This window comes from Periophthalmus magnuspinnatus, chromosome 24 (assembly GCF_009829125.3).
Source record: "Periophthalmus magnuspinnatus isolate fPerMag1 chromosome 24, fPerMag1.2.pri, whole genome shotgun sequence".
In the NCBI taxonomy this organism is placed as follows: Eukaryota; Metazoa; Chordata; class Actinopteri; order Gobiiformes; family Gobiidae; genus Periophthalmus; species Periophthalmus magnuspinnatus.
In genome coordinates, this window is record NC_047149.1 from 25,352,302 (window position 1) to 25,377,211 (window position 24,910).

General features: G+C 41.8%; 1 protein-coding gene across 2 annotated transcripts in view; it reads right to left on the reverse strand.

The window, feature by feature from the left end:
- pak5 (p21 protein (Cdc42/Rac)-activated kinase 5) overlaps positions 1-24,910 on the reverse strand; it is a 121,670-nt gene that overhangs the window by 64,711 nt on the left and 32,049 nt on the right. The window contains exons 2-3 of one of the 2 annotated variants that reach the window (XM_055232054.1): positions 2,995-3,218; positions 763-807 (exon numbers count right to left, since the gene is read on the reverse strand). In XM_055232054.1, the coding sequence (XP_055088029.1) occupies positions 763-807; positions 2,995-3,198 (249 nt within the window). In that variant the 5' untranslated portion in view covers positions 3,199-3,218. The remainder of the gene's footprint in view (positions 1-762; positions 808-2,994; positions 3,219-24,910) is intronic. The other variant, XM_033991232.2, reaches the window with a different exon arrangement.

Below are 24,910 nucleotides of genomic sequence, written 5' to 3' on the forward strand. Positions count from 1 at the left end.
AGAGAGGAAAAGGAGATGGAGGAGAGAAGGAGGAAAGGGGGGAGAAGAGGAGGAGAGGGAAGTAGAGAGAAAAGAGAGAGAGAGGGAGGAACGAGGGAGAGAAGGAGGAGAGCCGGGGGAATGAGTGGTAGAGAGAGTGAGCGAGGAAAGAGAGGGAGGGAGGAGAGGGGGAGATGCGGAGGATAGAGTGGTACAGAGGGAGGAAAGAGGAGGAGAGAGGGGTATAGAGAGGGAGAGGAAAGATAGAGGGAGAGACTAGAGAAGGAGGAGAGAGTGGTAGAGAGGAAAGGGAGAGGGAGGAGAGAGGGAGGAAAGAGAGAGGGGGAGAAAAAATCTCTCCTTCCTGTTGGCGAGTAACTCGTCAAAACCGACTCAAGTCCAGATATTTTTATTTGACTCGTCGTTTCACCAGTGTAATATTCTGAATTTAAAGCAGCACGGTGTAACTTTTCCAGCGGAGAGCACACACCATTAGCTTATGTTTCTGCTTTACCCATGTTCCACAGTGTGGCATTAAACTTCTCTCATCAGACGGCACCACAAAGCCAAGTTACAGGTCAGATCTACGGAGAGGCAAATTCAACATAACTTCACTAACACATATTTAAACATGTGCCCATTTAGATGTGTTTAAAGCCACACTGCGGGACAACATCTCCCCAGAGACCAGAAAAGTTGCACGTTGCAGCTTTAAGGCGGTTTGGCTGGTGCAGAGGTTTTTTCAGTGTATGTGAGAGGAGGGGAAGAAGGGAAGAGTCATACTTTAACCAAAGGCGTTTCAGACGGCCGCACTTTCTTGGGAGATATCTGTGAAGAGAGCAAGAGCGTTATTCCCTGGCCACGCCTCTTCAGAGATATCCCCTCCTGTGCCAACGTGTGCCAATGTGTGACAATGTGTGTGCCAACATGTGTGCCAACGTGTGTGCCAATGTGTGCTAATGTGTGCCAATGTGTTCCAGTATGTGCGAGTGTGTGTGCCAACGTGTGCCAATGTGGGCCAATGTGTGTGCCAGTGTGTGCCAGCATGTGTCTCAATGTGTGTCTCAACGTGTCCCCATGTGTGCCAGTGTGTGCGTGACAATGTGTGCCAACATGTGTGCTAACGTGTGCCTGTGTGTGCCAGTGTGTGCTAATGTGTGCGCTAACGTGTGCCAGTGTGTGCTAACGTGTGCCAGTGTGTGCTAACGTGTGCCAGTGTGTGTCTATGTGTGTCTCAACGTGTGCCCATGTGTGCCAATGTGTGCCAACATGTGTGCTAACGTGTGCCAGTGTGTGCCAGCATGTGTCAATGTGTGTCTCAACGTGTGCCGATGTGTGCCAACGTGTACTAACGTGTGCCAACGTGTGCGCACTGTAAAAAAACTCACAAAACCTTATGCACTATAATAAAAAAAATAAAATAAAGTAACAAACTACACAATTTCTGTAAAAATAGACTGAATACTCTGTAAAATTGGAAGAAAATTGCGAGTCAAATATTCTGTCTAATAAGTAGAACAATTGCAAAACTTTATTAAAAATCTAAATAAAAAATCCAACTTTAATCTGTATCTTATTTTTGTAAAAGTCCAAAGTTGAGCAACAATTATCAGCTTCATTTTGCAGTAACGTTGCGTCTGGACACTGTCAAATTTATGATCTGAAGATGTTAAAATGACTTGAATGCAGAATAAGTCGTGTCCAAACTCTTGTCAAGTCATTTTAAATCATTGTGTTTTATATTTGAGCCTGGACTTGTTGTTCTGGAGCCACAGATGTAAAGTATAAAGTATAAAGTATAAAGTATAAAGTATAAAGTATAAAGTTCACTGGCTCAGAGACGTCCTGGTCCGAGTCGCACGAGCAGGACACGCTCAGGACCAGAGAAAATTCATAAAACACTAAACTGACATGCAGATATACAAATTAAATCATAAATAAAATAATAATAAAAGTACTATTTTGTGAGTGAATGAACAACAACACACCAGAGGAGACACACGGAAGGTTTGACACAAGAGACACAACCATGACACAACACACATGCACAAAGTGACGTTTCGTGTGGAGAATAAAAGGTTGAAGTAACGTGGCAGTGTTTTTCGGCCAGTAGGGGGCAGAATTGCTACGGTGTGAGCGGGAGACCTGCCCTAAAACCACTGAGCAAGAGATTAAACTGGATTTTATCTTTGTGTTTCATAATATGGAAGTATATCTATCTCTATATATGTGTTTATGTAAAAAATATAAGTCAAAGCAACTCAAAATTATTAGTTGAAGTTTTGTATATATTTGATGATATATTTGTAGTGTTGGGAGGAATACTTCAGTACATGGTCCAATCAAAAAATCGATTTTTTATACGAAATATTCAAATCCTGAACAGCCTTTGCTTTGTCCAAACATTTAATACAGTTATTTAAGTTTTTTCTTTACTACAAAATTCCATATATCGTATTTTCCGAACTACGTGTCACTTTTTTCATAGTTTGTGCGACTTATATGTGAAATTAGTCAAATACATAATTTCACATCTCCAGAGTAAACTTGTTTTCTTGTCTTTTCTGCTTTATTTATCTGATTAACTGTTAATATCTTACGTTAACAAACCAGACACGTGTTCAGTTCTGTCTGTGCTTCATGTCGCTGAATAAATATAAATGTGTTACGTTAGTGTGATGTACTGATATTCAGCCTGTTGTTCCACATTTTATTATTATTATTATAACTTCTCTTTAAAGATAAAATGTCTGTTCTTGGTCTGGGATTTTGTAAAATAAATTTCCCCCAAAAAATGTGACTTATAAATGTTTTTTTCTTCATTATTATGCTTTTTTTTTGGTGCGACTTATACTCCAGAGCGACGTAAACTCCGGAAAATAGGGTCTTCTGTGTGTAAATAAAATGTATAACGTAGTAAAAATAAAAATACTGTGTCCAAACGTTTGTCTGGTTGTGTATGTGAAGCGTCTGGGGAGTGTGAAGTCTGCCTGGTTGGCCCCGCCCCCCTTGTACCTTCATGGGGGCGAGCTGTATGGGGGTGATGTAGGACGGGTCGACCATGGGCTTGGGTCTGTTGGCGGTGTCGGCCAGCAGGCTCTGCCATTGCTGGGGCAGACCGGTGAACTTCTGCTCCCGGGGGTCGAATCCCGTGTGGACGCGGTGCTCGAAGTTGGACGGCGCAGAGATCTCCAAGCGTTTCTTCTTCTTCCCAAACATGCTGGAAAACCCTGGCAAACCTGCGGCGAGGAAAAGGCGAGGTTAGAGTTGTTCTGATATCGACACAAACGTCTTTTCTGTCGTTATTAGCGTGTTTTAAGTGTCCGCAGAAGCTCCACAGTCTGCGTTTAACCGGATCTGAGCGCTAGCGTTAGCGTTAGCATTAGCCGTAGATGTAAACAGTGGCAGCGCTCACATCTGCGGGTTCTCGTTCTGGAAAATACAGAGTGGTATCAGTGATTTGGTCTGATACCTTAAAAATGTGCAGTATCGGAGCTTTTGCCAATACCAGTATCGGTATTGGTATCGAAACAACTTAGTAGAGATGTTTGAAGATGTTTTGGGTGTTCTAATCGTCGAGAACATTTTAAAATGGAATGGACTACACTGAAATTTGTGGAGGACTTTCAACTATTTGTGTACGTTTTATACCAACACTGCAAACCTGCTTCACTCCACAGATCTGACCCGTAACTTGGGACGTCCATGTCTCTCTCTTTCTCCTCTCTCTCTCTCTCCATGTCTTTCTTTCTCTTCTCTGTTTTTGTCTGTAAAACCCCTCACCACACACTTTATACACTTTTCTCACACAGGCGTTAACATTTTCTCACATTTCTCTCTCGTTTAAACTCTCTCAAAGTTCAAACCTTCGTAGGCGTCTTTGTCGGTGCAGAACGTTTCATCGACATTGTGGGTTTTGTCGGGGAGAAAACAAATTGCAAACGTACAGCACTTCAGACTCACACTGAGATCCGACGTTTATGTAAATTTGTCTGAACACATTCTGTACTGGACAGGAGACACGGCACGGAGGAGACTGATGGACAATGGTCTACAGTCCAACAGCCAATCAGGACGCACGACACAATGGTCTACAGTCCAACAGCCAATCAGGACGCACGACACAATGGTCTACAGTCCAACAGCCAATCAGGACGCACGACACAATGGTCTACAGTCCAACAGCCAATCAGGACGCACGACACAATGGTCTACAGTCCAACAGCCAATCAGGACGCACGACACAATGGTCTACAGTCCAACAGCCAATCAGGACGCACGACACAATGGTCTACAGTCCAACAGCCAATCAGGACGCACGACACAATGGTCTACAGTCCAACAGCCAATCACAGTCAGACGGTGTAAAAAAAAACACGTAAAAAGAGCAGAGTTTGTCCTTTTTCCCACTTCTGACGCTCCAAACATTGTTCAGAAATGTTCTTTTAGAGTTTGAGCTGCAAAAACAGAAAATAGAACAGGCTCTGTCCAAGACGCCCAAAAATCTGGTGCAGCGACGTTACATAACCTCACAAATAAAGAACAACAATGGAGCGAGGGCCAAAGAGGTGGAGAAAAGGTTGGGTGTTTGTGGAGGTTTTTGTGGAGGTTGACACATATCTCAGACTCGGGCCAAGTGAATTCCAGCCTTTTTTTTTTTTGGCTGGTTTTGGTTTGTGTTTTTCTCGGGCCCCAAACCTCTGGACAAAGTGGAGACGTGTTTGGGACGTTCAGTGTCACAGGGACAAAATATCACGAGGCCCTGAATGCGACGCCTTGTCTGGGGTCTGTGGTCATTGTTCTCAGGGAAGACAAAGACAGCTCTATCTCTCCTCCTTCACTCTCTCCCTCTCCCTCTCTTTGTCGCTCTTTCTCTTTCTCCATGTCTGTCTCTCTCCCTCCTTCTCGCTCTCCATGTCTTTCTTTCTCTCTTCTTTCTCCCCATCTCTCTTTCTGTCTCTCATTCGGTCTCTTTCTCATTCTCTCCATCTCTTTGTCTCTCATCCTCATTTGCTCTCTTTCTCATTCTTTCTCTCCGTCTCCTCTCTCTCCACATCTCTCTTTCTCTGTCTCTCGTCCTCATTCGCTCTCTTTTTCATTCTCTTTCTCCCTTTCTGTTTGTCTCTCCCTCCCTCCCTCTCTTTCTGGTTCTGTCTCTTTTTTTCGCTTTCTCTGTATCTCTCTCTCTTCTCTCTCCCCATCTGTTTCTGTCTTCCGTCCTCATTCGCTCTCTCATTCTCTCTCACTCCCTTTCTCTCCCTGTCTCTCTCTTCTCTCCATGTCTTTCTTTCTCTGTCTCTTCTCTCTCCACATCTCTCTTTCTCTGTCTCTCGTCCTCATTCGCTCTCTTTCTCATTCTCTCTTTGTTTCTCTCTCCCTCCCTCCCTCTCTTTCCCGCTCTCTCTTTCTGGTTCTTTCTCTCTTTTTCGCTTTCTCTGTCCATCTCTCTCCATGCTGTTCTTACTCTCTTCTCTCTCCCTGTCTTCCGTCCTTATTCCGCTCATTCCGCTCTCATCCTCATTCACTCTCTCATTCTCTCTCGCCATTTCTCTCTCTGTCTCTTCTCTCTCCCCATCTCTTTCATCCTCATTCGCTTTCTCATTCTCTCAATATTTCTCTCTCCATGTCTTTCTCCCTTTCTCTGCCTGTCTCTCTCTCCATGTCTTTTTCTCTCTCTTCTCATCTCTCTCTCTCTGTTTAATATTTCACTCAATATTTTTGCACAAACTAAACTTTAAGTATCAGGATTGTAAAAGTACAAATCAAACTCATGTTTTTCTGGAGACTTTAAAAACGACATGATGTTTTTTTTAAGAACATGAGGCAAATCTGAAAATCCAAACTAAATCCAATAAAATAAATCCAATCTCAAAATCTCACTCACTTCAAAATCTGTTACATAACAAACTCAGATCTGATCTTTTGGCCGACGACCTCGTCCTATTTTTAGCCCCGACGATGACCCCTGAAGATGACATCATCACAGTGACAGTTAAAGACGTTTAGACACGAGACAACGGCAAAGGACGAGCCGGAGCTACGGAGAGGAGGAGCAGAGGAGCGGAGGGGAAAAAAAACAGACCACAACAGCAGTGAAGGGCAGAGTAAGGATAGTATAGTGTTAGTGTTAGTATAGTTAACTGTAGTGTAGTGTTAGTGTAGTATAATGTTCTGTTGGTGTAGTGTTAGTGTAGTGTAGTGTTAATATAGTGTAATATAGTGTAGTATAGTGTAGTGTTGGTACAGTCTAGTGTAGTATAGTGTCAGTATAGTATAGTTTTAGTGAAGTATAGTGTTAGTGTCGTTAATATAGTGTTAGTATAGTATAGTGTCAGTGTAGTGTAGTGTAGTGTAGTGTTAGTGTATTGTTAACACAGTGCTAGTACAGTGTAGTGTCAGTATAGTACAGTTTTAGTGAAGTATAGTGTTAGTGTCGTGTTAGTGTAGTGTTTATATAGTGTTAGTGTAGTGCAGTGTTAGTATAGTGCAGTGTATTGTTAACGTAGTGTTAGTACAGTGTAGTGTCAGTATAGTATAATTTTAGTGAAGTATAGTGTTAGTGTAGTGTAGTGTTTGTGTAGTGTTAGTGTAGTGTTGTGTTACTATAGTGTTAGTGTCGTTAATATAGTGTTAGTGTACTGTTAATGTCTTGTTAGTGTAGTGTTAATATAGTGTCAGTATAGTATAGTTTTAGTGAAGTATAGTGTCAGTGTAGTGTAGTGTTTGTGTAGTGTTAGTGTAGTGTAGTGTTTGTGTAGTGTTAGTGTAGTGTTGTGTTACTATAGTGTTAGTGTCGTTAATATAGTGTTAGTGTACTGTTAATGTCTTGTTAGTGTAGTGTTAATATAGTGTCAGTATAGTATAGTTTTAGTGAAGTATAGTGTTAGTGTAGTGTAGTGTTTGTGTAGTGTCAGTGTAGTGTAGTGTTTGTGTAGTGTTAGTGTAGTGTAGTGTTTGTGTAGTGTTAGTGTAGTGTTGTGTTACTATAGTGCTGGGTTCAGTGCAGTCACCTCTGAGCTGTGAGTGAAGCTGGGCAGCACCAAGAGCTGAATCATGGGCTGAGACAGAGCAGCGCTAGCTCAGAGCAACAAGCTAACACCAACAAGCTAACAGGAAGGAGCCAACAGCAACGAGCTAAGGGCAACGAGCTAACAGGAACGAGCTAACAGCAACAAGCTAACAGGAAGGAGCCAACAGCAACGAGCTAAGGGCAACGAGCTAACAGGAACGAGCTAACAGCAACAAGCTAACAGCAACGAGCTAACAGGAACGAGCTAACAGGAACGAGCTAACAGGAACGAGCTAACAGGAACGAGCTAAAAGCAATGAGCTAACAGGAACGAGCTAACAGCAACAAGCTAACGGCAATGAGCTAACAGGAACAAGCTAACAGCAACGAGCTAACAGGCTGCTCGGGCTGGTTCAGAAATAGGACCAGACTGAACACTGCAAAAATAAACCAAATATATCTATGTACTGACAAATGTGGCCAGTTTATATATCTTATGCTACTACTACTACTACTACTACCATCATGACTACGACCTAATACTACAAACTACTATAATATTAACACTATTATTTCTGTTGCTACTTACTTCTAGTGGGGATGTTACTATTATTATTAGTACACAATCTGCCTTTAGTTCATTTTGGCGAAGTAAGTGAAGTAACTTTAGGTGATATATCAATGATGTTTATGTCCAGTTTGGGATTTGAACTGGCAACCTTCAGATCAGCCAACTGAGCCACTGTCATCACAATATGTACATTTAGGTTCTGCTGCAATTTAGTTTTGTAAAATAAACCAAAAAAAAAAATAATTATGGCAATGAAATACCATGATATATAAATATTTAGACACAAGAGTCACTTTTGCGTAATACAGGACGTTTAACACCTGATTCAAGTGGCGCACCCCTCACCAGAAAAGTGACATAATGCATCTTTAATCTAAACTATTAAATCATCTGAATCGTATATTTTGGTTTTTACTCTCTCCAGCTGAACTCGTCGCTCTGTGCGGCTGAATTTATGTCCAGATTGTAAAGTACTTTGAGAACACTCGGGTCCTTCAGGTGAATCTGTGTCACCTCAGACGGACGACACCCGCCCCCAAGCGACACCCGCCCCCCACGCGACACCCGCCCCCACATCAGGACTCCCATTATCTCAGACGCAAAACGGAGAGCTCTGAACATGAGTGAGGTTCATGTAATATTAAAACCATTTTCACACTCCAGATCGTACAGTACAGTTTGGACCATTTTTCATTCACGTCTCAGTCGCTCAGGACGGAGGTGACGTAACTCTGGTGCCACAGCTGCCCTGGGGCTGACGGACAGAGACGTGGAGGCTAATCTGCGCAATTTACTGCCACTTCAATCAAGCTAGCGCATCCATACAGGTAAAGCACGGTGAATTCTTCAACAACAACAGTACGCGACATTGGAATATTTTATAATGAAGAAATTAATCCAGAAAATGTGGACTAAGCTCCAGTCAAATGAAGCTAATCGAGGCTAGCAGTTAGCAGCTAGCAAAGTTGTGTCTTTGGAATTCCGACCATGAGTATCATAGCAACCAAAGAGCCAATCCGGAGCGAGGCAGTTGAAGGTAACGCCCGTTTCCTGCCTGCACCACTGGTTTAGCAGGGAGCGAGCGCTTAGCAACGCTGTCAATCAAACCTGTTGCTAACGCTAGCGGGAGAGACGTTTGGGAAAGAAGGCGACTGATTTGTCTGTTATTAATGTTCATATCTCGATTTACAGACACAATAGTGAAATAAAAAGACCAAAATGACAAGTCGATGGAGCCAAAAGTGCGCACGTGCTCACTTCCTGTTTGGAGCGCGGCGGTGGCGGCTAGCAGGTTAGCTATGTCCATTTATATAAACAGTCTATGGATGTATTTGACCCATTTTGCTTTAAAGTGCATTATTCATTCACTTCATATGAGATGACGCTAAAATATAATATATATATAATTAAAATAAAATAATATATATATAATTTTTAATTTTTTTATTTTCTTTCTACATTTTATACACAAATAGAAGATGTCAAATATATAAAGTAAAATATATGGAAATATGTAGTAAATAAAAAAAGTGAAATAACTCTACTAAATATTTTTCGACAAAGCAAAGTGCGGAGGATTTGAATATAAAAAAAATAAAAAATATTCCTTGATACATAATTCCATTCGTCTCTACATATATTTGATGTTTTCTGTGTATATAAAATGTAGAAAGTTGTAAAAATAAAGAAAAACAACTTAAATGAGAGGGGGCGTGTCCAAACGTTTGACTGACAGCATTCTATAGTCACAGCTGCCCTGGGACAAACTGACAGAAGCGAGGCTGCAAATCTGCTCCATCGGCTCCACAACGCTCTCACACACACCTCATTCACAACAGGCAATGTGGGTGAAGTGTCTTGCCTAAGGACACAACAACAGTCTGCACTAGAGACACTATAAGAGTCAGGATTAAAGAAAGTACTGCACTAAATACAATAATGGACCCGAAAGAGCACTGCAAAGTACTTTTACTACATAAACTAACATCCCCAAAGCTCAAAACGCTCTCTTCCACCTTGTGATGTCATCAAGTGGTACTTTTCAAGTTAACAGCTCCTTTTACCTTTAGTTCAGTAGAGTTTGGCAATTACAGAAGCTGAAATGAGTCAAATGATTCTAGAAATGAAGGTGTGTGGAGTTTAAAAACACAGTGGAGCACTTCCTGTATCACCACATGATGACATCACAAGGTGGAACAGAGCCTAAATATGCAGGGTTTGTGTGTTAAACATGTGTGAATGAAACAAAACGGCCCCTTTAAACATGTGATATTGGCCCTTTAAACATGTGATATCGGCCCTTTAAACATGTGATACTGGCCCTTTAAACATGTGATACTGGCCCTTTAAACATGTGATATTGGCCCTTTAAACATGTGATATTGGCCCTTTAAACATGTGATATTGGCCCTTTAAACATGTGATATCGGCCCTTTAAACATGTGATACTGGCCCTTTAAACATGTGATACTGGCCCTTTAAACATGTGATACTGGCCCTTTAAACATGTGATACTGGCCTTTTAAACATGTGATATTGGCCCTTTAAACATGTGATATCGGCCCTTTAAACATGTGATACTGGCCCTTTAAACATGTGATATCGGCCCTTTAAACATGTGATATCGGCCCTTTAAACATGTGATACTGGCCCTTTAAACATGTGATTTTGGCCCTTTAAACATGTGATATTAGCCCTTTAAACATGTGACACAGCCCCTTTAAACGTGTGATATTAGCCCTTTAAACATGTGATATTGGCCCTTTAAACGTGTGATATTGGCCCTTTAAACGTGTGATATTGGCCCTTTAAACATGCGATATTGGCCCTTTAAACATGTGATACTGGCCCTTTAAACATGTGATACTGGCCCTTTAAACATGTGATACTGACCCTTTAAACATGTGACACGGCCCCTTCAAACATGTGATATAGGCCCTTTAAACATGTGATACGGCCCCTTTAAACATGTGATATTAGCCCTTTAAACATGTGACACAGCCCCTTTAAACGTGTGATATTGGCCCTTTAAACGTGTGATATTGGCCCTTTAAACGTGTGATATTGGCCCTTTAAACGTGTGATATTGGCCCTTTAAACATGTGATACGGCCCCTTTAAACATGTGATATCGGCCCTTTAAACATGTGATACGGCCCCTTTAAACATGTGATATCGGCCCTTTAAACATGTGACACGGCCCCTTTAAACATGTGACACGGCCCCTTTAAACGTGTGACATTGGCCCTTTAAACGTGTGATATTGGCCCTTTAAACGTGTGATATTGGCCCTTTAAACGTGTGATATTGGCCCTTTAAACATGTGATACGGCCCCTTTAAACATGTGACACGGCCCCTTCAAACATGTGATATTGCCCCTTTAAACATGTGACACAGCCCCTTTAAACATGTGATATTGGCCCTTTAAACATGTGACACAGCCCCTTTAAACATGTGATATCGGCCCTTTAAACATGTGATACGGCCCCTTTAAACATGTGATATCGGCCCTTTAAACATGTGATATTGACCCTTTAAACATGTGATATCGGCCCTTTAAACATGTGATACTGGCCCTTTAAACATGTGATATCGGCCCTTTAAACATGTGATACTGGCCCTTTAAACATGTGACACGGCCCCTTTAAACATGTGACACGGCCCCTTTAAACATGTGACACGGCCCCTTTAAACATGCGATATTGACCCTTTAAACATGTGATATCGGCCCTTTAAACATGTGATACGGCCCCTTTAAACATGTGATATCGGCCCTTTAAACATGTGATATTGACCCTTTAAACATGTGATATCGGCCCTTTAAACATGTGATACTGGCCCTTTAAACATGTGATATCGGCCCTTTAAACATGTGATACTGGCCCTTTAAACATGTGACACGGCCCCTTTAAACATGTGACACGGCCCCTTTAAACATGTGACACGGCCCCTTTAAACATGCGATATTGACCCTTTAAACATGTGATATCGGCCCTTTAAACATGTGATATTGACCCTTTAAACATGTGATATCGGCCCTTTAAACATGTGATACTGGCCCTTTAAACATGTGATATCGGCCCTTTTAACATGTGATACTGGCCCTTTAAAGTCGTCCAAAGGTGCAGTTTTTGTCTCATGGTTCAAAATGTCTCCAGCTCCATCTGTCTCAGCTCCCCAGGCGCTTCCCCGTCACTATTTATGGCTCTCACAGACATCAGTGTCCTACAGGTGTCAAGAATAGAAATAAAAGAATATATTGAGATAATAAAAGGACACACCAATATACCAACCGATACCAACCGATACCAACCGATACCAACCGATACCAGGGCAGACACTGAACATTTATTTCCTTTAAACAAAAACAGCGTATGGTAAAAATGATACAAGTGCGTTTTGTAATTTATTTATACGTTTATAAGTGACGACAGAACAGACAAAAAATATGAGGTTTTTGGGTCAAGTTTGTCCCGTCAAAAACTAAAATGAGATATCGACTGAACCGATATCTCGGAACAGATATTTGATCCATCAAAATGTTCAATATCGGAACTAAACCAGGACTGACCCGGGACTGAACCGGGGCTAAACCGGGGCTAAACCGGGACTAAACCGGGACTGAACCAGGACTAAATCTGGATTAAACCTGGATTAAACCAGGGTTAAACCGGGACTAAATCTGGATTAAACCTGGATTAAACGGGGACTAAACCGGGACTAAACCGGGATTAAACCGGGGCTGAACCAGGACTAAATCTGGATTAAACCTGGATTAAACGGGGACTAAACTGGGACTAAACCTGGATTAAACCGGGGTTAAACCGGGACTAAACCAGGACTAAACCGGGGCTAAACCGGGACTAAACCTGGATTAAACGGGGACTAAACCGGGGCTGAACCAGGACTAAACCTGGATTAAACAGGGACTAAACCTGGATTAAACCGGGGTTAAACCGGGACTAAACCGGGACTAAACCGGGGCTAAACCTGGATTAAACCGGGACTAAACCGGGACTAAACCTGGACTAAACCTGGATTAAACCGGGACTAAACCAGGACTAAACCGGGACTAAACCTGGATTAAACCGGGACTAAACCAGGACTAAACCGGGACTAAACCGGGACTAAACCGGGACTAAACCGGGACTAAACCTGGACTAAACCTGGATTAAACCGGGACTAAACCAGGACTAAACCGGGACTAAACCTGGATTAAACCGGGACTAAACCAGGACTAAACCGGGACTAAACCGGGACTAAACCGGGACTAAACCTGGATTAAACCGGGACTAAACCGGGACTAAACCGGGACTAAACCGGGACTAAACCGGGACTAAACTGGGACTAAACGGGACTAAACATGTGGAACCAGCGACTGAAGGGTTTTATTCTGCCTCTTCTCTTCTAATGTTCATTTTATGATTATTTATGTTTCGATTTGTTGTATTGTGATTTTAATGTCTCTTATTTTGTAAAACACTTTGCATTATTTTGTGGATCAATTGTTCTGTACAAATAAACTTGTCTTGTCTGTTGTTGTTCTGCCACGATAAAAGACTTTTGATTTAAACTATAACCACACTGTGATTTACAAACAGGAAGTAAAATGTCTGTGTACAAATTCATTAATCTTACAAAAGAAAAGATGTTTTGTGGCAGATTACGTCGGTACAGCTAAACCTAAACATAGCCAAACTGGGAAAAAAAATAGTTAAAATGTTTTGTAAAGTCTTAAATATAATGATTTTAACTATGTTTTCGTCAAATGAGCAGTTGAGACTTAATTATCAGTGTGGGATTGAAATCAGTTCTGAGTTTCAACCATTGTCTTTGGTCGAAATCGAAATCTTAGCGTCGTGACACTAGACTGAACATTTGTGGTTCATCTTTTGCATATTTCTTGTAAAATTCTCCTATAATCACCAGAGGAACTGGCTCCTGCCCCATGTGACGATATCACCTCATCACATCCTACAATCAGGAAACAAAAACAATAAGATCATTTCAAATCAAATCAGCCGCGTCCATTTGCTTCTGTTCAGTCGTTTTACCACAGTCTATTTTTGTTCTCTAAATGTGTGAAGCGTTTTGGAGGGAGCTTTGTGGAGGAAGCTCTGGAAGGAGCTTTTTGGAGTAAACCTTTGGGAGGGAACTGATTGGAAGAAGCTTTTTGGAAGGAGCTTTTTGGAGGGAAGAGTTTGGAGGAAGCTTTTTTGGGGGAGCTGCTTAGAGGGACCTATCTGAAGGGAACTTTTTTGAGGGAGCTGTTTGGAGGGAGCCTTAGGAAGAAGCTTTTAGGGGAGTTTTTTTTTTTTTTGGAGAAAGCTATTTGAAAGGAACATTTTGGTGTGGACTTTTTGGAGGGAGCTTTTTGGAAGAAGCTTTTGGGAGGGAACTGATTGGAAGAACCTGTCTGGTGGGAGCTATTTGAAGGGAACCTTTTGGTGGGGACTTTTTGGAAGGAGCTTTTGGGAGGGAGCTTTTTGGAGGGAACCTTTTGGAAAGAGTTGTTTGGAGAGAACGTTTTGGAGGGAGCTTTTTGGTGGGGACTTTTGGGAGGGAACTGTTCGGAGGGAGCTTTATGGAGAGAGTTGTTTGGAGAGAACTTTTTGGAGGGAGGGAGCTTTTTGGAAGGAGGTTTTCTGGAGGGAGCTGTTTGGAGGGAACTTTTTGGTGGGAGCTTTATGGAGAGAGTTGTTTGGAGAGAACTTTTTGGAGGGAGGTTTTCTTGAGGAGCTGTTTGGAGGGAGCCATCTGAAGGGAATCTTTTTGAGGGAGCTTTTTGGAAGAAGCTGTTGAGAGGGAACTCATTGGAGGGAGCTTTATGGAGAGAGTTGTTTGGAGAGAACCATTCGGAGGGAAGGAGCTTTTTGGAAGGAGGTTTTCTTGAGGAGCTATTTAACGGAAGCTGTTTGGAGGGAGGTTTTTTGGGGGAGCTTTTTGGAGGCAGCTTTTCGGAGGGAGCGCCGATATAATTTAGAAGCACGATTTGTTACAGAGGCTGAGTAGGCACAAACACACAAACACATTTCATACATAATTTAAAACGGAACATGGAGAAACACAAATTACTGCTGATAAACAAGCAGAAGGAGGGGGGCTGACGCGATCGCAGGCTGCTACAGGGAAGAGGAGCGCACACGGCATTATGAGGACAAGAACGCACGACTACACCAAAACACCAAAACACCACGTTATACTGATTAGGAAATGTATTAATTTTTATTTCCAAGTTTTTATTTCTGTCCAGTTTTGATCTTTAACAGTCCTATATGACACTAAATGAGCTTTAAGTCGTGTTCTAACGCCGTTACCTCCTCAAAAACAGACCTGGAGCTGTGTTTTGTTTCATCCACACATGTCTGAGTAACTATTTTGAGCTTTGGAGATGTAGACAGACTAATAATAAACACTCTGTTCCACCTTGTGATGTCATGAAGTGGTAGTTTTCACGTTAACATCTCCTTTTACCTTTAGTTCAGTCGAGATAAGTGGCAATAATTCCAAGACAGAAATGATCCAAATGATTCTAGAAATGAAGGTGTGCGGAGTTTAAAAACACAGTGGAGCACTTCCTGTATCACCACATGATGACATCACAAGGTGGAACAGAGCATTTTCAGTTTGAGAGAAAATAGAGTAAAATGTTCCGTTTAAGGTTCTATTCTGATTTGAAGTTGTGATTTAGTGTCTAGAATAATCCAAATTTTAAAAAACGCCTGTGATGCTACGTTTTAATTTGAAGCTAACAGCTATTGGAGATGTTTTTGCCTGCGATGTCCCACAGTATGGTCCACCAGTCTAAGTTACAGGTCAGATCTACGGCGAGGAGACGCCTCTCACAGTAAGAATAAAACATAATTTGTTTAGCAATAAAAACACATGTAATAAAAATCAAAATGTAGAAGTTAAATGCATTACTCTGGAACATCTCAAGCAAAGCGATCACCATGGAGACAAGAAGGTGACTCCTCACGCAAAAAAGTTACGTAAAAACCTAATTTCTAATGTTTTTTTTGAAGCGGGTCAGTACAGGCCAGAAGTGTCTCCACCGTCTAAAGTGAAACGTCCCGTGTGAGGGTCTGAGGCTGGAGGGGACGAGGGACGGGACAATAAACAATAATATCGTTTATCGTGATAAAAAGGGCCCAATATAATCGTTCGTGGGGCTTTTTATATAATCGTGATAATCGTCAACAAAGATAATCACCATTTTATCACCAGAATGTGCAGAAAAAAGGAGGAAAGTCGACAGGGGGGACAAAGGCGTCTGTTGTCCCGGGGTTCAGGGGCCCAGAATTGGACTCTCTTCTTATTAATTTGTATCAGAGGGGCCCCATGTGAGACGTCTTGCCCCGGGCCCCCAAATTTCAGTTGACGGCCCTGTTCATCCAGAATATTCTCCACTAGATCGTAGTTGTTTTCGCTGATGAGACTAAAACGGCTCTTTAAACATGGAATTTATTCATCAGATTAAAATTATTCATATCCAGAACATTTTGAACTGCAGCTTTATTAATAATCGTGATATAATCGTTAATCGCAATTATTTTGGCCACGATAACGACACACGTGACGCTAAATTTAAATACCGTCCCACGCTTAGACGGTACGATCTCCCAGCGCGGCGAACAACCCAACGAGATGATGAAAGACGCCATCGTTCGCCTTTAAAGTACTTAACTTCACAAAGCGACGGAACGACTGGTCTGTGTGTTTCCTCCTGGAGACCACAGCGTTTCGTGTGCACATAAATCACAAAGGAACCACTTTTATTTTTGTCTTACGCTGCAAATTACCGAGGCGAAGGTGTAAAAACGATCACGTGTGTTAAAGGCCTGGATACACTGAGGTTTAAATCATGTTCTAACGCCGTTTCCTCCTCAAAAACAGACCTGGAGTTGTGTTTTGTTTCATTCACCGATGTTTGAGTCACACTTTATTATCAGTCTGTAACATTTCCACATCCAATCTGCATAATCTCTTATATAAATGTTGGATTATTGTTCAGATATATAATTTAAAGTGTTTCGGAGCGGGCCAGATAGTTTTTTCATTGTTTGTTTGCATAAAAGTTACTCAAAAGTACCTTCATTTTTTATATTTTTCTTCCGTTTAAACTGGTATTACACTTTTTTGATGCATCAAAGGAAAAATAAGGATGGACAGAAGTGTAAAATAGAGGTAGTTGTGCGAATAAGGACAAAAATACACGCTGATACCTCCTTTAACATGATATTTATGGCTAAAAACAGAAAAAAGTCAAGGTGAGCAGGGCCGCCGACTGATATTTTGGGGGCCCCGGGGCAAGACGTCTCACATGGGCCCCATTTTATTACAAATTAATAGGAAAAGAGTCCAATTCTGGGCCCCTGAACCCCGGGACAACAGACGCCTTTGTCCCCCCCGTCGACTTTCCTCCTTTTTTCTGCACATTCTGGTGATAAAATGGTGATTATCTTTGTTGACGATTATCACGATTATATAAAAAGCCCCACGAACGATTATTGTGGACCCTTTTTATCACGATAAACGATATTATTGTTTATTGTCCCGTCCCTCGTCCCCTCCAGCCTCAGACCCTCACACGGGACGTTTCACTTTAGACGGTGGAGACACTTCTGTCCTGTACTGACCCGCTTCAAAAAAAACATTAGAAATGAGGTTTTTACGTAACTTTTTTGCGTGAGGAGTCGTCTTCTTGTCTCCATGGTGATCGCTTTGCTTGAGATGTTCCAGAGTAATGCATTTAACTTCTACATTTTGATTTTTATTGAACGTGTTTTTATTGCTAAACAAATTATGTTTTATTCTTACTGTGAGAGGCGTCTCCTCTCCGTAGATCTGACCGGTAACTTAGACTGGTGGTGGCGCTGACTGCTTTTGTCAATGGAGACTGTTGAGTTTAATGCCATACTGTGGGACATCGCAGGCAAAAACATCTCCAATAGCTGTTAGCTTCAAATTAAAACGTAGCATCATAGGCGTTTTTTTAAATTTGGATTATTCTAGACACTAAATCACGACTTCAAATCAGAATAGAACCTTAAACGGAACATTTTACGCTATTTTCTCTCAAACAAAACCACTTTGTTCCACCTTGTGATGTCATCGAGTGGTAATACAGGAAGTGCTCCACAGTAAAAAGTCGATTTTAGTCACTTTTAGAGCCGTTCATTCAAAAAAAAAAACACGAGCAAAAACGATAAAACATGATAAAACACGCTAACAGTAAAATCTCTCGTCTCTCGTCTCTGCTCTTACCTCGTAGCCCCTCTCGTCTCCGTGGAAACGCCATGACACCAGACCCCTCTCTACCCCCTCCTCCTCCTCCCCCTCCTCCGCCTCTTCCTCCTCTCCGAATCTCTCACTTTGAAGTCAAAACGCACGTCTGATAAACCCATTACGCGTCCCAATTTCCCCTCTGCACAACACCAAACGCCAAACAGCCCGAAAACGCCGCCGCAACTCAAATATCGGGCGTGGATTCCCCGCAGGATTCATCTGGGTGTAAAGTTTGGGCGAGCGGAGATGCCAGAGCGAGGATAGTCCCTGTCTACATGCTCTGATAACTTCCAATGTGAAACGGACTAAAAAAAGTGCCGACGCTGCAGGACGAGCCGCGCAGCCAGACGGAGGAATGACCCGAGCCACTTCCACTGTTTGGATTATTCATTTGGAATCGTGACAAGTACGGAAGCCTCAGAGGGTCAGAAAGACACGGGATCAGAGTCAAAAGGAAAGAAAGAGGTTCATGTCTAGAGTTTAACCTGAGCAGGACGAGGGGACGATGATGAAATGACAAACGGGACGAAGAAACTTGATAATCGATTGTTTTTAGTTTTGACGACTCAAGTTGGAGACACGTCAGGTGGAGACTCTCAGGTGGAGACTCTCGGGTGGAGTTTGATGTTTAACTGTCACATTTCACACAAGTGTAACATAATAATAAATAAAATATAATAAATATAAAAAAATAAACGGTTAAACATTAAAATAAAAGTACAGCAGCCTCAGAGGGTCAAAATACAACATGTTTATACATTTTAGGACGAGTGCAATAGAGAAAGAGAAAGAGACAGAGAGACACACAGAGACAGAGAAAGACAGGAAGACAGAGAAACAGAGAGACAGAGGGAGAAAGACAGAGGGAAAGAGAGCGTAAGAGAGAGAGAGAGAGAGAGACAGAAAGAGCAAGAGACAGAGAAACAGAGAGAGGGAGAGAGAGACAGAGGGAAAGAGAGCGTAAGAGAGAGACAGAGATAGAGAGCAAGAGACAGAGAGAAACAGAGAGAAAGACAGAGGGAAAGAGACAGAGAGAAACAGAGAGAGAGACAGAGGGAAAGAGAGAGCGTAAGAGAGAGAGACAGAGATAGAGACAGAAAGAGAGCAAGAGACAGAGAGAGAAACAGAGAAAGACAGAGGGAAAGAGAGACAGAGACAGAAAGACAGAGAGAGAAACAGCAAAAAGAGAGAGGGAGAGACAGAGAAAAAGAGAGGGATACAGAAAGAGAAACAGGGAGAGAGAGAAAGACAGAAAGAGAGATAGGGAGAGAAAAAGAGAAAAAAGAGACAAGGAGAGAGAGAGAGGAAGAGAGGTGAGAGAGAGGCAAGAGAGAAAAAAGAGACAGACAAAGAGAGGTTAATATCTCAAGTTGAAAAAAGTGCCGATGCAAGAGAGCAAAAAAGAGAGAGGGAGAGCGACAAAGAGAGACAGAGAAGTGAGAGAGAAAGGCAAGAGAGAGAAAGAGACTAACAGAGAAAAGTGAGAGATACGAGGAGAGAGAATGTGTGGTATAGAGATAAGAGCAGAGAAAGAGAAAATGAAAGGGAAAGAAAGGACTTGAGGTGAGGCAAAGAGAAACAAATGTGGCATCTAAGAAAAAAAACAATCACCCGACACAGACAGACAGTTCTTCTCTCAAACTGAAAACACTCTGTTCCACCTTGTGATGTCATCATGTGGTGATACAGGAAGTGCTCCACTGTGTTTTTAAACTCCACACACCTTCATTTCTAGAATCATTTGGATCATTTCAGCTCTGGATTTATTGCCAGTCTCTACTGAACTAAAGGTAAAAGGAGCTGTTCACTTTGAAAACTACCACTTGATGACATCACAAGGTGGAACAGAGCGTTTTGAGGTTTGGAGATGTCACAGACTAATAATAAAGTGTGACTCAAACATGTGAATGAAACAAAACACAACTCCAGGTCTGTTTTTGACACAGTAACAACATTAGAACACGACTTAAATCTTATAAGAGTCAGTTTTGCGCACTATAGCACCTTTAAAGAAGCATTACGTAACTTTTCCGATCGGGGGGGTAGGTGTGCAGACATTTGTTTCGTGCCGCAGAGATTCTGACACGAGGCTGATATTTCTCACATTTAGACAGAAAACTAAACGAACTCCATAAACGTCAAACAGGGAAACACGACTGACCTATTTTTTATTCAGAAAACAAACCCAACGCAGGATTAAACTCAAACGGGAACAAAACACAAACGGCAGGAATGATTTAATTTTTGACATGAAAACAAAACTAAAAACTTGTTCTTTTTTAAAATGTTCTTTTAAAAGACTTTTAAAGGAACATTTCCAGTAACAATGGACACAACAAGTCAGTTTCATGTGTCCGTTTTAGTTTAATTTCACTTGTTTTTTTTCGTATTCAAGCTCAAAAACTAGTGGGAAAAAGAAAATTTATTCAATCCCACCCGTCAAGAACTATCATAATCAGATTACGCTATAATTAGATTAGCGAACTGGTGACATGTCAGTTAATCCGCGAAGTTTAGAGTAGTATTTCAGATAACTCACTATTTAAATCAGTATTTTGCTTGTGTCTTTATGGTTCTCATCTCTGTGGATCATTCTGTTATAATTTACACATTTTAAATCACAATATTCATCAAAAACGACTTAAAAAAAGAAACAAATCCACTCAGTTCTGCGTTAGAAAACTGCGGTGTCCAGTGGAGCTGACGTCGCCGTAAACGTCATCACAACGAAGCGGCGTGTAGCTGTCGGCGCCCCCTATGGACACGTCACACTAGAACAGCGCTATTTTGTTTTCATTTGTACCAAAATGACGACGCGACGCTGCCGAATCCTACGAGTATCAACGATTAAGAAAACAAAACTAGAGGAGGAAGCGCCGACGACACAGGTGGAGGTGAAAACAGGAGCTGACGGACAAAATGGCGTCTTGATAATAGTCGATTAAAGATTAAACTCAAACGTGAATCGCTGCAAACACAATTTCAGAGGCTCAACGAGAAGAAACGACTAGAACATGGTTAAAACTGATATCTCCAGAAAACAGATCAGTTTTGTGGTGTAAACATCGCCAGTTCTAGAAAAAAGTGAGCCACAGAATGTTAAACTCTGGTTCCCGAGTCGTGTATTTGAGCTGGATCTGCCCCGCCCCCCTCTGCCCCGCCCCCCTCTGCCCCGCCATCAGCCCACACGCCCCACAGCCACAGCAGGCGGAGCATTCCTGAGGAGAAACAGTTTGACGGCGGCAGCTCAAGACGACACGCCCAAACACGGCTCCTCTGGTTAAAAATACTACAGGACCATAGGCTCCGAGGGGGGGGTGAGCCGGCAGAGAGAGGCCCTGCGCCAAATCTATACGCTCCGAGGAGGAGGAGGAGTCGAACAGGCAGCTGCAGACTAAATAAAACCTGGAGACACAAGCAAACGTTTGGGATTCTAGGAGTTAAGACTGTTTTATCGTAAATGTTGCGTTTTCGTTCGTAGAATAAACTGTAAAAGCTGCACGTTTCCCAGTCATTTTTCCTCATAGACTTTCCGAAAAAAATGTGTATTAAAAGTTCGGAAGTTTGCCCGGATAATCAGATGTGTCGGAACAAGAAAAAATCTGACTAAGAAACTTTATAAACTGCCAAATTAGTGAAACATTTTGCAGAATCTTGCGTTTTAAATGACCTTTTTGGACTTAAAACAACCACGTTATGGATAATAGTTAGCATGTAGCTTGTTAGCACGTAGCTGGTTAGCACGTAGCTAGTTAGCGCGTAGCATGTCTTTGCCTCGGACCCAGAAAACACAGCTGTCCAACTCTTTACAAAGATGTGAGTCTGGTCTACGCTGAGGTCCCAGAGTTCAGATGGGCGTGACTGACAGGTGGATTAGCCAATCAGAGACACGCACGGTTGGTCGGTATCGAAACAAACATGGCTCATAATCGGAAAAGGGAAAAAATACACAGGAGATTGAAAAAAAACATGAGAGATTTCGGTAGAATCAATGAGCAAAGCACTAAACTCTAATCTCAGGTGAAGGAAGTTTGGTTTTGTTCAAAATCATGGGCGACCAATGAGCTCAAGTGTCACTGAAATGAACACATCTGATTGGACGATATGTTTAGTTCTTGTTTGAGATGTAACAGGAGACGTGGGGACCAGACTGACATTAATCTGTATAAAAAAAAACAGACAGATGAGTGTGGACTGGTCAGGGAAATAGTTTCACACTAAATAGTCATAAAAGCTTCATATTTCTTCTTTAAAGTGACGCTCAGACTCGTTCCAAGACGCGAACAGCTGCCAGATTTACAACTGTCAGAAGACGAGCTCTCGTTAGTGAGATAAATGCTGCTCGGTGTTAGCGTTTGGTTTTAAGTGCAGCTGTTTTACTTTAGCAGCTCAGAATATGTGAGTGGAAAATGTTCATAATCTGTTCAATGAAAGAGACTCGCATCAGGAGAAGATCTACTGACACTTCACCTGGAGCAGAGGAACACGGAAGAGGAACATGGCAGAGGAACACGGCAAAGGAACACAGAGGAACATGGCTGAGGAACACGGCAGAGGAACAGGGAAGAGGCACACAGAGGAACACGGAAGAGGAACAGGGAAGAGGAACATGGAAGAGGAACAGGGAAGAGGAACATGGAAGAGGCACACAGAGGAACACGGAAGAGGAACACGGAAGAGGAACACGGAAGAGGAACACGGAAGAGGAACATGGAAGAGGAACACGGAATAGGAACACGGAAGAGGAACACGGAAGAGGAACATGGAAGAGGAACACGGAAGAGGAACACGGAAGAGGAACATGGAAGAGGAACACAGAGGAACATGGAAGAAGAACAGAGCAGAGGAACAGGGAAGAGGAACACGGCAGAAGAACACAGGAACACGGCGGAGGAACATGGAAGAGGAACACGGCAGGGGAAGACAGCAGAAGAACACAGAGGAACAGACAGAAGAACACAGGAACACAGAGAAGGAACATGGAAGAGGAACACAGAGGAACATGGTAGAGGAACAGTGCAGGGGAACACAGAAGAGGAACACAGCAGAAGAACACAGAAGAACATGCAGAGGAACGCAGAAGAACATGCAGTGGAACACAGAAGAACATGCAGAGGAACACAGAAGAACATGCAGAGGAACACAGAAGAACATGCAGAGGAACACAGCAGGGGTGATGAGCTTTAAGCCAATTTATAATGTTGTTACAAGAGTCAACATTCTGCAACCAGGAACCTTTAAACTTTACATGTCGTTAAGGTTATAAGATAAAGTGCAAAAAAGACGTCATATTATATCTGAACACACACAGTTAATCTTAAAAAGCGCACTATGTAACTTTTCCTTCTCATCACCATGGAGACGTGGAGGCACATTTAAAGGTGCTGTACCGGATTTTTACTGTTTAGTTCATTTTAAACAGTTTGCAGTCGCCCAAAGTTACAGAACATCGTAAATATTCACAGTGATGAGTTTATAAGCACTTTCACTTTCACAACTGTCACGGTAAAAGCCAACAACAACTAGCATGCTAATGTGCACTTTCTGATTATCGGGCAAAAAAAAAAAAAAGTAGATTAGACTTATTTTCACCTCATGAGCTGCTTATGAAATATATGTTAATGCCATATTGTGGGTCACGGAACATTTCTGGCAAAGCATTAACATTTCCATGGTGACGAGAAAGGTTACGCAGTGCAGCTTTAATTTGAAAAGCTCGGAAATGTTAAGATTTTAGTAGTGTAAATGTTCGACAGTGGAACAAGCCTTTTCACGACTAGATTTGTAAGTAAAGATGAAATACTTATTCATAAACGGTAAAAATAAATAAATTTAACGTGATTAAAATGTAAAAAAAGAAAAAGAAAAGGGAAACGCATCTCGAAATCCATCTACCAAATAAAACATACGACAGACGGACGTATTTATCGAAACACGGAAACAACACGGAGCCGTTCTTTCACAGTTTCGCCTCGTTTTATTGAGTGAGTGTGACGTGAAAGTCTGCGGCGTATGCTAGTCCGCGCGCCGCAGGGCTAACATCTGTAAACACACAGATTCAGACACAAGACGCGTTCTACTCAAAATGAAGCGGGTTTTACACATGACGTTCGCAGACGGAGACGTGACGGGGAAAGAGAACGGCTCCTCTCACACAGAACAGCCGCAGAGGAAGAAGGACTCCATTTTGTTAAGAAAAAGTGAAAATAATGGAGCAAAAAATGTAAACGTATCACATGAAAAATCGACTTAAGTTAAATAAATAAAGTCACTGTTTAAAAATGTACTTAAAGAGTAAAAAGTAAAAGTATTTCACGCAGATTTTGAGTCATATAAAGCGTCAAATGTGGTGATTTTGATGAATATTTGAGCTGAATTTTGATAAGAAACGACTGATTTTTTTCTTTTTATTTGTATATTTTTGTTTTTTTCAAATTATTCGACGTGTTAAAAAAATACTCAGACTTTTCAGCAGGTCTCAGACAATAATGAAAAATACTTTTACTTTTCAGTCCTGTTCAAAAATGAAACGTAGTGGAGTAGAAAGTACAGATACTGCTCTCAAATGTAGTGAAGTAAAAGTAAAAAGTATCCACTGTAAAATGTACTTAAGTAAAGTACAGATACCTAAAATTGACTACTTTTACTTTATATCCCAGTGGTGGAACATAAGAGACACCAAACACAAAGCTAAAACTTAGAGGATTAATTTGGGTCCATCATAAATTTACTGTTGAATAAACTGAAGTAGAAATAAAACTAAAAAAAGAGATGATGCAGAAAAAACGTATTTAAAATCAGTTCAAGACCTGGGACTCGGAGACAAAAACCTTCAGAGTTGTCCATTCTACTCCAGTCACACCCCAGTCTGGCTATGCTTCTGTTGTAGGGAGTATTATACGCAGACCCATCGACAGAAATTTGGGGGCCCGGGGTAAGATGTCTTAAATAGCCCCCCTTCTAATATAATGAATAGGCAGAGGTTCCAGTTCGGGGCCCGTAAGACCCTGGGGCCCGGGACATCAGACTATCTAAACAAATCTAAACAATAATATTTAATTGCA